The sequence below is a fragment of the Rana temporaria genome, chromosome 4, assembly GCF_905171775.1.
Source record: "Rana temporaria chromosome 4, aRanTem1.1, whole genome shotgun sequence".
Classification (NCBI taxonomy): Eukaryota; Metazoa; Chordata; class Amphibia; order Anura; family Ranidae; genus Rana; species Rana temporaria.
Window position 1 is genome coordinate 292,107,352 of NC_053492.1, and position 14,270 is coordinate 292,121,621.

Genomic DNA, 14,270 nt, shown 5'->3' on the forward strand with positions numbered 1-14,270 from the left:
TATAGCCGAAATACGGCTACAAGGCGGTTCCCTAACTCTAGGAGGGCGTCAATATACGTCCTCCCAGAGAGTCAGAATTGCGCGCCCGAGCGGGCGCGCACACGCGATCACCGGCGCTCGCTGGGTCCACGGGACCCGCAGCAACACGGATCGCGGTAAGGAGCCAATGGAAGCGGCTCCTTACCACGTGATCGCGCCGTCCAATGACGGCGCGATCACTTGTAAACAAACCGGCGTCATGTAATGACGCCGGTTCCTCCCTCTCCTCTCTGTACCGTTCGGTACAGTGTGAGAGGAGAGGGAGGGGGGGGGATCGGGCGGCAGCAGCAGCCGCCGCACTGTGGGCTGGATCTGTGACAATTGCAGTCACAGATCCAGCCATCCCTGCGCAATACTCTGCAGTAAAAAAAAAAATGATAAGCGCTAAAGTAAAGTGCAATACTCTGCAATACCCCCCCCCATACTCTGCAATACCCCCCCATACTCTGCAATACCCCCCCCCCCATACTCTGCAATACCACCCCATACTCTGCAATACCCCCCCCCATACTCTGCAATACCCCCCCATACTCTGCAATACCCCCCCCCCATACTCTGCAATACCCCCCCCCCCCATACTCTGCAATACCCCCCCCCCATACTCTGCAATACCACCCCCCCCATACTCTGCAATACCACCCCCCCCATACTCTGCAATACCACCCCATACTCTGCAATACCACCCCATACTCTGCAATACCACCCCATACTCTGCAATACCACCCCATACTCTGCAATACCACCCCATACTCTGCAATACCACCCCATACTCTGCAATACCCCCCCATACTCTGCAATACCCCCCATACTCTGCAATACCCCCCCAATACTCCGCAATACCCTCAATACTCCAATACCTTGCAATACGTCGCCTATGGGGATTTTTAAGTAGCAACGTTTGGCGCAATTTCACGAGCGTGTGCAATTTTGAAGGGTGACATGTTGGGTATCTATTTACTCTGCGTAACTTCATCTTTCATATTATGCAAAAACATTGGGCTAACTTTACTGTTTTTTTTTTTTTAAGCACAAAACATTTTTTTTTTTAAAAACACGCGTTCAAAAAATTGCTGCGAAAATACCGTGCAAGATAAAAAGTTGCAACAACCGCCATTGTATTCTCTAGGGTATTTGAAAAAAAAACATATATAATGTTTTGGGGTTCTATGTAATTTTTTAGCAAATAAATGATGATTTTTACATGTAGGAGAGAAATGTCAAAATTGGCCTGGGTGCTCCAGAACGCCTGATGGTGCTCCCTGCATGTTGGGCCTCTGTATGTGGCCACGCTGTGTAAAAGTCGCACACATGTGGTATCGCCATACTCGGGAGGAATAGCAGAATGTGTTTTGGGGTGTAATTTGTAGTATGCATATGATGTGTGTGAGAAATAACCTGCTAATATGACAGAAACTAGAATTTTTTTTTTATTTTTACAGAATTTTCAGTCTTTTTTCTTTTATAGCGCAAAAAATAAAAACCGCAGAGGTGATCAAATACCACCAAAAGAAATCTCTATTTGTGTGAAAAAAAGGACAAAAATTTCAGATGGGTACAATGTTGTATGACTGAGTAATTGTCATTCAAATTGTGAGAGCACCGAAAGCTGAAAATTGGTCTGGTGATTAAGGGGGTTTTCGTGCCCAGTGGTCAAGTGGTTAAAAGGTTAAAGCAGTATTAAACCCCAAACCAAACAAGTAATATATTGCAGCTTGCCAATCCTTAGATGTGGGGGTCGCATTTGTTTTATTTTTTTAGCTTTTTTCCCTCAGTTTTTACCTGGTGACCTGCCAGTAACACACCTCCTGTATTAGAGTGGATGCAGGAGCCTGTAGGGTACATTTTGACAGCAGCATTGTCAGTCTGAGGGGTGGGGAATGCTAGATGGACTAGCAGCTTTAATACAAAAATTGAAGCCAAACACCAGCTAACACTGCAGTTATACAAGCAGTTACAGCAAGTTTTTTTTTTTTTTGGTTAAAGGTTTTACATAAATAAATAAAAGATGATCATTGTCAGCACCTCTGCTAGTGTTAAATAGTTTGTCTCATCTCTGTAACTTATACCTTATGCTGGAGAGCTAGTTCTTTTGAAAAACAACAGACTTACTGGCTGTATCAACAAGAAAATATACAAGAAAGAAAGCCTAAAAAGGAAAATTAAGGCAGCCATCACATCTAAGAAATTGATTTATTTAATTAATAAACGTTTAATTTTGGGTTTAATACTACTTATAATTCTAATAAAAAGTCAAAACAGAGTTCACAAAAACACTTCATTTTCATTTTTATTCCAAATTATCCCCAGAATATTTCAAATATAGACTTCATGTATGTGTTTGGTAGAAACTGGATAGCATGGGGACAGTCCACAAGCTCTTGAATAGGCAACAAATAGAAACAAGCTAGGTTTTATCGTGCAACCAAAATATTGTATTAGGGGTGAGACAATAGCCACAAATTTTCAGCAAATGAAACCATGGAACACTGCACTTGTTTTAGGTCATGAAGTTAACTATGTTTAATTTGAGTTTTAATCAACTGCAGCCACAGTAACTCTGTTCGGGGTTAGGGGGAGTGCTATGCCGCGTACACACGGAAGAAAAGTTCGATGTGAGCTTTTGGTTGAATATTCCGACCGTATGTATGCTCCATCTGACTTTTTCTGTCAGAGTTTTCTGGTTCTCAAATATTCAGACGGGAAAAGTTCTTGTCGGAAATTCCGATTGTCTGTATGCAATTGCGACGCGCAAAAAAAACATGCATGCTCGGAATCAATTCGACATATGCTCGGAATCATTGAACTTCATTTTTCTCGGGTCGTTGAAGTGTTGTACGTCACCGCATTCTTGACGATCGGAATTTTGTGTGACCGTGCGTATGCAACACAGGCTTGAGCCAAAATTCCATCGGAAAAAAATCCACGGTTTTCTTGTTGGAATTTCTGATCGTGTGCATTAGGGGGAGGAGAACAATGAATGTGACTTTCACTAAACATTCACTGACTGTGAATTAACCACAATTTTTTAAAATCCATGCAGATAGAACATTCAGCCGAAGTGAATGTTTGGCAAGGTTCAGATTCTTTGCTTTACAAATATGCCTCTCAGGCCGCGTATACACGGTCGATCCATCCGATGAGAATGGTCTGACGGACCGTTTTCATCGTTCACCGCTGAAGCAGACTGATGGTCTGATGTGCATACACACCATCGTTCCAAAAACCGATCGGGTCAGAACGTGGTGACGTAAAACACACGACGTGCTGAAAAAAATGAAGTTCAATGCTTCCAAGCATGCGTCGACTTGATTCTGAGCATGCAGGGGTTTTGAACCAATGCTTTTGTGTACTAATCATCGGTTTGGACCTATCGGGCAGCGGTCCATCGGTTCGATTATAAAGCAAGTTCTCTAACTTTTGTCCGAAGGACAACAGACCGATGGGGCGTACACACAGACGGTTTGGACCGATGAAACTGAACTTCGGTCCGTTTTCATCGGTTTGGAATGATGGTGTGTACGCGGCCATAGAGATTACAATCCATTTTAAATTGGGACAAGCCTCCTTACCTTCTTGCTGAGATGGATTATCATAGTGGATTTCCATTAAGACATATGTTGGGTCCTCAGGCATCCCAATTGACAAGCCAACATTAGGTGGGTATGTGAATCCCTGTAACAGTTTTAACACACGAGAACAAAAATAATAAGTAAAAACACAAAACAACAGCAATCTATAAGTGTACTACAGGCTGGGAAACGGTAAATGAGTGAATGAATTTGTAAGGAAAATGAATGGAATATTGCATGTAATCATACAGTATATTCACAGAAAAATAGAAACAAATCTGATCCACATCTTGTGCTGAAAAGATCATTGTGTGTTTTGAAGAATAGCCTGTTATCTGATTTGTCATATATCTGGTACACTTGTAGTAAAGTGATGGTGAGAAAATAAAAGCTTACCTCTCCTCCGATAGCCCAAGCATATAGTACTGTCTCACATGTAAGAAATACATCAGGCATATTGGGGTGGTAGCATTCATGCCCATATTCAAGGACACTGTCATTTGCATCTCTTTCACATTCGTACAGTAGTATGTGATGTACCAAACTCTCGTGACCCTTTTGTATTAGTGGTTCAACCTAGAAAACAGGTGTCAAAAAAGATTACGTATCTCATAAAGCTCGCTAAAACACCATACGACAAAGAGGAGAACGTGTACATGTGTTAACCACTTCAGCCCCGAAAGGATTTACCCTACTTCCTAACCAGGCCATTATTTGAACTGCGTCGCTATAACTGACAATTGAGCAGTCATGCGACGCTGTATGCAAACAAAATTGATGTCCTTTTCCCCCCTCACAAATAGAGCTTTCTTTTGGTGCTGATTGATCACCTCTGAGGTTTTTATGTTTTGCGCTATAAACAAAAAAATGTTAAAGAAAAAAAAAAAGCTATATTTTTTATTTTCTGCTATAAAACACACCCAATAAAAAAAAAATTAAAAATTGAATTTGTAGGCCAATTTGTATTCTTCTACATATTTTTGGTAAAAAAAAATCCCCAAGAAGCATATATAAATTGGTTTGCACAAAAAGTTATAGTGTCTACAAAAAAGGGTATTGATTTATGGCATTTTTATTTTTTTACTAGTGATCTGCGATTTTTAGCGGGACTGCGACATTGCAGCGAACAGATCAGACACCTAGCTGACATTGTTGACACTTTGTTTGGGAACCAGTGACATTATTACAATGATCAGTGCTATAAATATGCACTGACATTGTACTAATGTGGGAAGGGAAGGGGTTAACATCAGGGGACAATCAAGGGGTTAAATGTGTTCCCTCACTGTGTGTTCCAAACATATGGGGGGTGGGTTGCCTGGAACAACACACAGATGTGTTTTCCTGCATAACAGAAAGACAGGATATATGTGTCATCCCCTGTCAGAACAGAGATCTGCCTTGTTTACTATGACAGGTCCCCGTTCTGTCAATGCGGGGAACGATTGCGCGCAGCCTGTGGACATCGAGTCCACTGGACCCGCTGATTGGCTCCCCGCTGGCCAATGGGCGTGTGCACGCACCCAAAAATCGCAGTGTACGAGCCCGACGTACACCTATGGCGATTTGCACAGCCGAATCTTGGCTGGTCGGCAAGAGGTTTTCTTTGACCAGCAACAATATTTACACAAAGATTTTTCATATTTAGATTTGATCTTGTGTAGTGTTATTATTGTGGTTGCTGGTATAAATACATGTTTGGCACATTGATGCGAATGTAAAATCTGAGCCAAAGATTCAAAAACAGAGGAGTTAAGAATTAAGCAGAGACTTTGCTTTTTAAGTGTCTTCAGGAAATGTGGCTTCATGTAAAATGTGAGATTGTACTTTTGACCAGGTCACCATCTTTTGTGATACGGCACTGCATTACTTTAACTGACAATTGCGCAGCCTTGAGAATGCTGTATCCAAATAATGGCCCTTTTTCCCAACAAATAGAGCTTTCTTTTGGTGGTATTTGTTCCCTTTTTTTTTTTTTACCCATTATACAAAAAAAGACCAACAATTTTGAAAAAAAACAACAATATTTTGTACTTTCTGCTATAAAACACACTCAATTAAAAAGGTGTAAAAAATCGAATTTCTTTATCAATTTAGCCCAACGTGTAATCTGCTACATATTGTTGGTAAAAAATAAATAAATAAATGTGTATATTGATTGGTTTGTGCAAAAGTCACAGCGTCTACAAACTATAATATATATTTATATTTTAATATTTTTTTATTTTTTACTAGTTAAAAAATACTAGTGACTTATAGCAGGACTGCGATATTGCAGCGGACAAATCGGACACCTAACTGACACTTTTGACACTTTTTTGGGACCAGTGACACCAAAACAGTGATCGTGCTAAAAAATATGCACCGTTACTGTACTAATGACACTGGCAGGGAATGGGGTTAACATCAGGAGTGATCAAAAGGGTTAATTGTGTTCCCTGGGAGTGCTACCTAACTGTGGGGGGGGGGGGGGGGGGGGGCTTTGGCTGGGGGAATGTAAAGATTTGTGTTCCTGCTTAGCAGGAACACAGGATCAGTACATTCCTCTCCACAGAGCGGCGATCTGTGCCCCAGACCAGGAAGTCTCAGATCACATACCAGGTATGTGATCTGGCGCAGAGCGACCATCCTGTCGCAGTAATCTACAGTGGGCAGTCGCTAAGCGGTTTATAATCAACAATAATTAGACAATGCTAAATTATCACTCTTCCCTCCCCAATCCAACAAACACTTACCAACAACTGTAAAATGAAAGGGTCTGCCTAATTTGTTATTAATTAAATAGATTGCGACTGACCTAGTTTAGTACAAATATACTGTACCTGTGATTGTTATCATATGTGTCAATAAACATTCTTTTTGAGAAAAAAAAAATTAAATAGATTGCTTAGGTAGGACTTCACATCTCATAATGTATGGATATTCTAGTGCATGCTTGCGTAAAATAAAACAAAATGTGATATACGTATCTCTGCAGTACATGCACATTATGTTTTACCTCTTTTAAAAACACTGCAATTACAGGAAAATACATGTTGACCCTGCCAGAAATTCAGCGAGCTTCTAACATCCTGTGCACTCTGTCCCTGCTGCAATAACATTCCAAGCAGCGTTAACAACTCTGCCCAGTTATTTTCCACCGCACTACAAAACATTTCACCCGTGTGTTAAAGCGGAGCTCCACCCTAAAGTGGAACTCCCGCTGATCGGAACCCTCCCCCCCTCCGGTGTCACATTTGACACCGGAGGGGGGAGGGGGGTGCAGATACCTGTCTAAAGACAAGTATTTGCACCCACTTCCGGCCACACAGTCTCGGGCAGACTGCGGTCAGGACGTCACCTCCTGTCCTCCCCCCGTTGTGCTCTGGGAACACTCGGCTCCCAGAGCACAGCGGGAGCCAATCAGCAGGCGCAGCGCAACTCGCGCATGCGCCGTAGGGAACCGGGTAGTGAAGCCGGAACGATTCACTTCCTGGTTCCCTCACTGAGGATGGCGGGGGGCAGCAGAGTGACAAGCTCATCGCTCGTCCTCTGCTGCGGACGGCGCTGGACTCCAGGACAGGTAAGTGTCCTAATATTAAAAGTCAGCAGCTGCAGTATTTGTAGCTGCTGGCTTTTAATATTTTTTTTCATGGCACATCCGCTTTAAGGAAATGTTGAGCGTGGGAAGAGTTCTTATGTGCAGCAGAAAGTGGGCTGGTAGTAAATATAGTTTATATTGAATTTTTGACATTATTATTATTATTATTATTGGGCTCATATTTAGGAGATTTATTTTTATTTATGGTGGCTTACAGCCAGTAATGAGGGCACTTTTCTATTAACTATAGTATTCTCAGTGTGTTAAGTATGAGTAGTTAATTCCTGCCCTTAAAAGGCAAGTGTTATTCTGAGTTATTGTATTGTCCATGTAACTGCTGTTATTGCGGTATTTTTTTGTGAAGCGGTGCCTATATGTGTTTATATACTGCATGTTATCAAGTCAAGAAGGTTTTTTTCTCTTTCTTTTCTTACGATAAACACATGGATATACATATACACGTAAAATATTACACACGTAAAAACACTGTAGAGCATGAATTAGATACACAACAGTACGTAAGATAGGAATGGAATGTAGGTCCTCTGCTTGGAAAGGAGGAATCTTCATGCATGCCCCCCACCTGTTACCTCCCGTTCTCTGTACCTCGTTGGCTGTGGACACGTCCATGCCTTTCTCCCTTCTGTTTGTTCTCATCTTGCTCTTCCTACCCTTTTTTGTTTTTCTACCTTTCCCCCTTGTTTTTGTGGGTGTGGCTTAGCTGGTTTTAAATACAGTAAAACCTTGGTTTGCAAGCATAATTCGTTCCAGAAACATGCTTGTAATCCAAAGCACTTGCATATCAAAGCATTTTTTTTACAGGGTATAAAAGAGAAGAGGGGCGCCTCTAAGTGTAGCAATAAGTTGCTAAATGTTGTACCTTCATTAAATGTAACCCTATTGCTACACTTAGAGGCGCCTCTCTTTTTTATACTCAGTTGTGACACATCGCTTGTATATCAAGGCAAAATGTATTAAAACATTTTGCTTGTCTTGCAAAACGCTCTCAAACCAAATTACTCTCAAACCAAGGTTTTACTGTATTGTATAGAATCAAATTGATATAGTAATAAACAAAGAGTTGAGATACAATGTATAGGAGTATGGATGGAAGTACATTTATAATGCTTTGCTTATTCATTTATTTATTTGTGTTGTTTTAAATGTTTTTATATATATATATATATATATATATATATATATATATATATATATATATATATATATATATATATATATATATATATATATATATATATATATATATATATATATATATATATATATATATATATATATATATATATATATATATATATATAAAATTGAATTATATAAAAAAAGGAAAGTTGTTTAGGCACCCTGCACAGATAAAGTCCTCTGTTTCGGCAGCAGCTGACTTTTGAGGCTTTAAAAGAACACTAAGGCTTCATTTCCACTGGCGTTTTTACAGCCACTTTTCTGAGCATTTTTTACAGCTTAAAAACGCCTGTCCATGTTATTCTATGGCATCATGCCCACATAGGCGTTTTTGAGCTGCAAATGGCATAGGCGTTTTTGAGCTGTAAAAAAAACGCGGGACCAGGGCGTTCTGTGGCTCCAGCAATAGAGCTGTAAAAACGTCAGACATTAAAAACCGCTCAAAAACGCGCAAAAACGCTCAAAAACTCCCAAAAATGCTACCGCTGCGTTTTTGAGCTCACAAAAAAAAAAAAACATGGACAGGCGTTTTTAAGCTGTAAAAAAGACTAACAAAAGTGTCTGTAAAAACGCCAGTGGAAATGAAGCCTAAAGGTTTGTTTTTTATTAGATCAATTGATTGCTGTAAGCTAGAGCATTTAAATATCACTTACCTCGTTTTTCCTTTTGACCTCCAAAATACAGTAATCCAGGTTTGAAAATGCCATTTCCTGTCTCTCCTCTTCTTGCTTTCCACCAGCATCTGAGCTGTTTTGCATGGTGGAAAGCAGAATGTGCTCACCCCCTCCCTATGACTACAGCCCTGCGTGAAGATTCTCTCTTATCCCTCACAGGCATGGAGGCTAAGCCTAATGGGAACTGTAGGGCCAAATCTTCAAAAGAGATACGCAGGCGGAACTGCTGTTCAGCCTGCGTATCGCTGTGGCTATCTTTGGAAACGATCCTCAGAAGGATTTTTCCACAGATAGGCATAAGATCCGACATCTATAATAGTATTACACTGTCGGATCTTAGGATGCAGTACCGCATCCGCCGCTGGGGGCATTTCGAGTCGAAATGCCGCTTTGCGCATGCAAATGAGTACTTAGGCAGATCCACAAAGCTTTTTAGCTTTGTGTTTTCTGCGTAAGTTACGTTTTGCATGCGTAAAATTAGGGATGCTTTTACAAGGCCTAAACTGTTTAGACCTTGTAAAAACAAACCTTTTTTTCTATCGCCGCATTTTTTTTTAAATTTCGAATTTTTTTTCCCGGCCCGTATTTTTTTTTTTTACCCGACGCAACTTTATTGTCCTGTCGCGATCCACAAAGCCCGGCGTAAAGTACGTTCGCGCGATGCACGTTGGGAAAAATTACGTCACACACATGCGCCGAACGTCCGGCGCGGGAGCGCGCCTCATTTAAATAGGAATCGCCCCCTCGATCAGACGTCCGCCTTGCGACGGAGGCACTTAAGTTACACGGCGTGTAATTTCTAGGTAAGTGCTTTGTGGATCGGGCACTTAGGTAGAAATTTTACGCCTGTGTAACTTAACTGCTGAAAGTTAAGTTAGGCAGGTTTTTTGAGGATTTGGCCCTGTAGTTCCCATTAGGTCGTGATGTAGCAAGAATGAATGCGCACCGCAAACCAGGAAGTCAGTGAGAATAATGATTCAGGAGTGACGGAGGTGAATAAAACAGCTCGATTTCAACAGGTATCAAACTAGTTATAATGCAAAACATTACTTTTTACTTTATCAGCTACTGTCAGACTTTAATTTAAGAGGAAAATATGTTTGTCTTTACAACCCCTTTAAGACATTCATCAGTTTACTGAATGAAGCTGAACATACACTGAAAGGTTTTAGAACAGATTCCTCCATCCAAGCTATTTAGTACACATGGACAGTGCAATGCTTGCTATTGCATTCTGACAGCAAGCATTTGGCACTAAGTTTAGTCACCAGATAACATGAAAGGTTGGGGCAAATACCTGCTAAATTTTGCCATCACTGAGGATGACCACATTTGTTATATATTGGGCTACCCACTATAAGGTTGAATAAGTCATTAACACCTAATTAGCTCATGCATGCATAGCCTAACAATAAACCAATCTCACAAAATATACATGCAGAAGTCAAAATCATAAATACCAAAAAAAATGTAGGCACAATAGCTGCTACAAAGCTTTGCCCTCTTTGTGAACTGTGCATATTTATCCATTGACCACTTTTGGAAAGCAATTGAACACTGCCAAGCCTAAAATCTAAATCCTTTAAAGCTTGTGCTTAGAACAACATCAATTGCCGAAAACAGATATATCTTTGTTTGAAATCTATTGATGTCTTTCCTCTAAGCCTTCCAAATGTCTTCCAGTCAACTGATGTTCTAACAAAGAAATTCATGACAAAGTATTACATTGTTTTTAACATAATTTTAACCCTTTTGCTGTATGCAAGTAGTATGCAACATTAGGACGTAGTATTATGAATACAGTCATATTAAAGCTTAGTGTAATTTTACATTTCTCTGCATTTAACATAAAAGACAATGAGAAGCGGGGGGGGGGGGGGGTGTCGCCGATCGCCCAACATAAAAAAAAACAATGCCACATAATAACTTGAGAAGTGGGAGGGGCCGCCGATCGCACATCATAGAAGACACTGAGAAGTGGGGGGGTGGGTGGGGGGTGCCACCGATCGCCCATCATAAAAGACACTGAGAAGCGGGGGGGTGGTCGGGGGGTGCCGCTGATCGGCAGACATAAAAAAAACACTGAGAAGCGAGGTGAGATGGGTGGCCTTTTGCCGCCGATCGCCGGACATAAAAAAAAACATTGTGAAGTAGGGGACCGGCTGCCGCAATCGCTGGACATAAAAAAATTTGAGAAGGGGGGGGTGGGTGCGTTGCGGTTGCTGCCGATCGCCGGACATAAAAAAACATTAAGAAGCGGGGGGGGGGGGGGGGGGGGGAGTTTCCGGGTGGCTGCCGTCGATCGCCGAACATACAAAAACATTGAGAAGCGGGTGGGGGGTTGGGTTTGCCGCCGATCACAGGTCATCAAAAAACATTGACAAGGGGGGATTTGCCGCCGATCGCGGGACAGAAAAAAAACATTGAGAAGGGGGGGCGATTTGCCACGGGACATTGAGAAGCGGGGGGGGCATTAGCCATGGATCGCGGGACATTGAGAAGCGAGGGGGGATTTGCTGCGGATCGCGGGACATTGAAAAGCGGGGGGGTCGATTTGCCGCGGATCGCGGGACATTGAGAAGCGGGGAGGGGGAGGTAAACCGATCGCCCATGCCAGTTGTACATAAGTGCTAGAAGTGGAGAAGCTGTTGGTTTGTTGCTACTTCTTTCTCCCACTTCACTAGCGTCCTGCTTTATGGTGTCGGGAGGAAATCAGCTGCCCCTCTAGACACGATTGACCAATAAGAAAAACAGGAGGGCGTGGCATAGGCAAATCTGTACATAGCAAACTACTGCCTTCCCAGGAGGCATTGCGGATGGGGGATGACACGCTCAGGGCTCCGCCGCGACCGGAGGCGATCCATATAACTAAATAAAACTGTGAGTTTTAAAAAAAATAATAATAATAATATGCCAAATGTATTTAAGTGGACAGAGGAGCAGGACATGAAGAGGACTTGAAAAAGTGGGTGGAGCTCTGCTTTAAATACAGCACAGTTAACCTCATAACCAGTTCGAACAGATCCTAAATTTTAGGAAAATAATTTAATTAATTTAAACATTTTAAAAACTCTACAAGAAAGATAAGACATAGGGGGACATTTACTAAAACTGGTGCACATGAAATCCAGTGCACCTCTGCATAGTAACTAATCAGCTTCTAACTTGAGCTTGCTTAATTAAGCTTTGACAATAAGCCCTGGTTCACACTGGGTACGATTTGGAACGATTTGAGATGCGATTTGACATGTCAAATCGCATCTCAAATCGGCGGCAATTGTCGGCAATGGCACTGTCCTAATCAGTGCGACGCCGCATCTGCGATTTCAAAAAGTAGTTCCTGTACTACTTTTTGCGATTTCGGGCCGCGATTTACATTAAATTGCGGCCGAAATCGCGGCAAATCGCGGCAAAATCGCGGCCGCGAAATCGCGGTAAAATCACGCATTTTACCGCGATTTTGAATTCGCAGCAGTGTGAACCTAGGCTAAATCCTAGAAGCTGATTGGTTACTATGTACAGCTGCACCGGATTTTGTGTGCACCAGTTTTAGTAAATCTCCCACATAGAGTAAGATTGGCTTCTAATGTATTTAAAGTACCCATATATTTAGTAATTCAAGTTTGGCTGTCAAACAGGGATTCACAGTTAATGTGACAAAGAATTTACGGTAGATAAAAATATCTGTAGCATAAGTATGAAGAAGAGGGGCACTACTGCCTATATGACAATGCCTAGGTAACTGCCATTTTTTTTTGCCTCGTATGTGCCTGTTGGGTCTTTGATATCATCAGAGGCATATTCCACCTTCCCCTGTCCCTGATTATTGGTGTTATGTACAGATATCAGCCAAGTGATCCGACAAACAGTAATGTGCAAATTGAGGTTTATAGAATATAGATTTAGATTTATAGATATATACAATATCTCACAAAAGTGAGTACATCCCTCACATTTTTGTAAATATTTTATTATATCTTTTCATGTGACAACACTGAAGAAATGACACTTTGCTACAATGTAAAGTAGTGAGTGTACAGCTTGTATAACAGTGTAAATTTGCTGTCCCCTCAAAATAACTCAACACACAGCCATTAATGTCTAAACCGCTGGCAATAAAAATGAGTAAACTCCTAAGTAAAAATTTCCAAATTGGGTTGAAAGTGTCACTATTTTGTGTGGCTACTGTTAGTTTCCTTTACTGCCTTTACCCTCTTGGGCATGGAGTTCACCAGAGCTTTACAGGTTGCCACTTGAGTCCTCTTCCACTCCTCCATGATGACATCACAGAGCTGGTGGATGTTAGAGACCTTGCGCTTCTCCATCTTCTGTTTGAGGATGCCCCACAGATGATCAATAGGGTTTAGGTCTGGAGACATGTTTGGCCACTCCATCACCTTTACCCTCAGCTTCTTTACCAAGGCAGTGGTCATCTTGGAGGTGTTTGGGGTCGTTATCATTTTGGAATACTGCCCAGTCTCTAAAGGGAAGGGATCATACTCTGCTTCAGTATGTCACAGTACATGTTGGCATTCATGGTTCTCTCAATGAACTGTAGCTCCCCAGAGCCCACCACAGTAACTGTGTGCCCTTCTGCGCAGGCGTGTTTGATGCAGCATCTCCTTGAGAGATGTTCTCCCTCTGCGCAGGCGCGGTCTGTGCGGCTCCCTTGGGGAATCCCCATGACGGCCGCCGCGATATCCACGCCCATTGTAGAGCGATATGCTGCCCCCCACCCAGATGAATATCATCTTTATCTGATTGGGAGCAGTTTATCAGGGAGCGGCACAGCTGATTCATCAGCGTAAGCTCTGTCAGAGGATTCATTCCTCTGCTTACTGAGGTAGAAGCAGGTCACAGGTATGTTATTATCCATAGATTTTTTTCTTTTAACTTTAATTCAGTGCTGACAAATAGCCTGTCTGTGATACTTTGTTGCCACTGGCAGACTCCTGATCACTTACATGTTTGTCAATACCGAGGAAATATTTTTCCTTTTGATTGATTTTTTCTTTTTTTTTTGATGTTTTACTATTTAGTATCTGGATATATCTGGCATATCGGCGACTCTGTCCGCCCAATTGTTGGCAGATATTGCTGTAACTTAAACCAGGTAATATTATTACCATTATCTATAAATATTTTTGATCCTTTTTGTCCTTATCCTTAATTTATAGTATTAATAACCATACTGCTTCAAAATCTTTT

The 14,270-nt window shown here is 41.6% G+C and overlaps 1 protein-coding gene across 1 annotated transcript in view; it reads right to left on the bottom strand.

The window, feature by feature from the left end:
* MOXD1 (monooxygenase DBH like 1) overlaps positions 1–14,270 on the bottom strand; it is a 107,655-nt gene that overhangs the window by 32,290 nt on the left and 61,095 nt on the right. Inside the window, exons 5-6 of the mRNA XM_040350443.1 lie at positions 4,005–4,184; positions 3,609–3,711 (exon numbers count right to left, since the gene is read on the bottom strand). Of these exons, the coding sequence (XP_040206377.1) occupies positions 3,609–3,711; positions 4,005–4,184 (283 nt within the window). The remainder of the gene's footprint in view (positions 1–3,608; positions 3,712–4,004; positions 4,185–14,270) is intronic.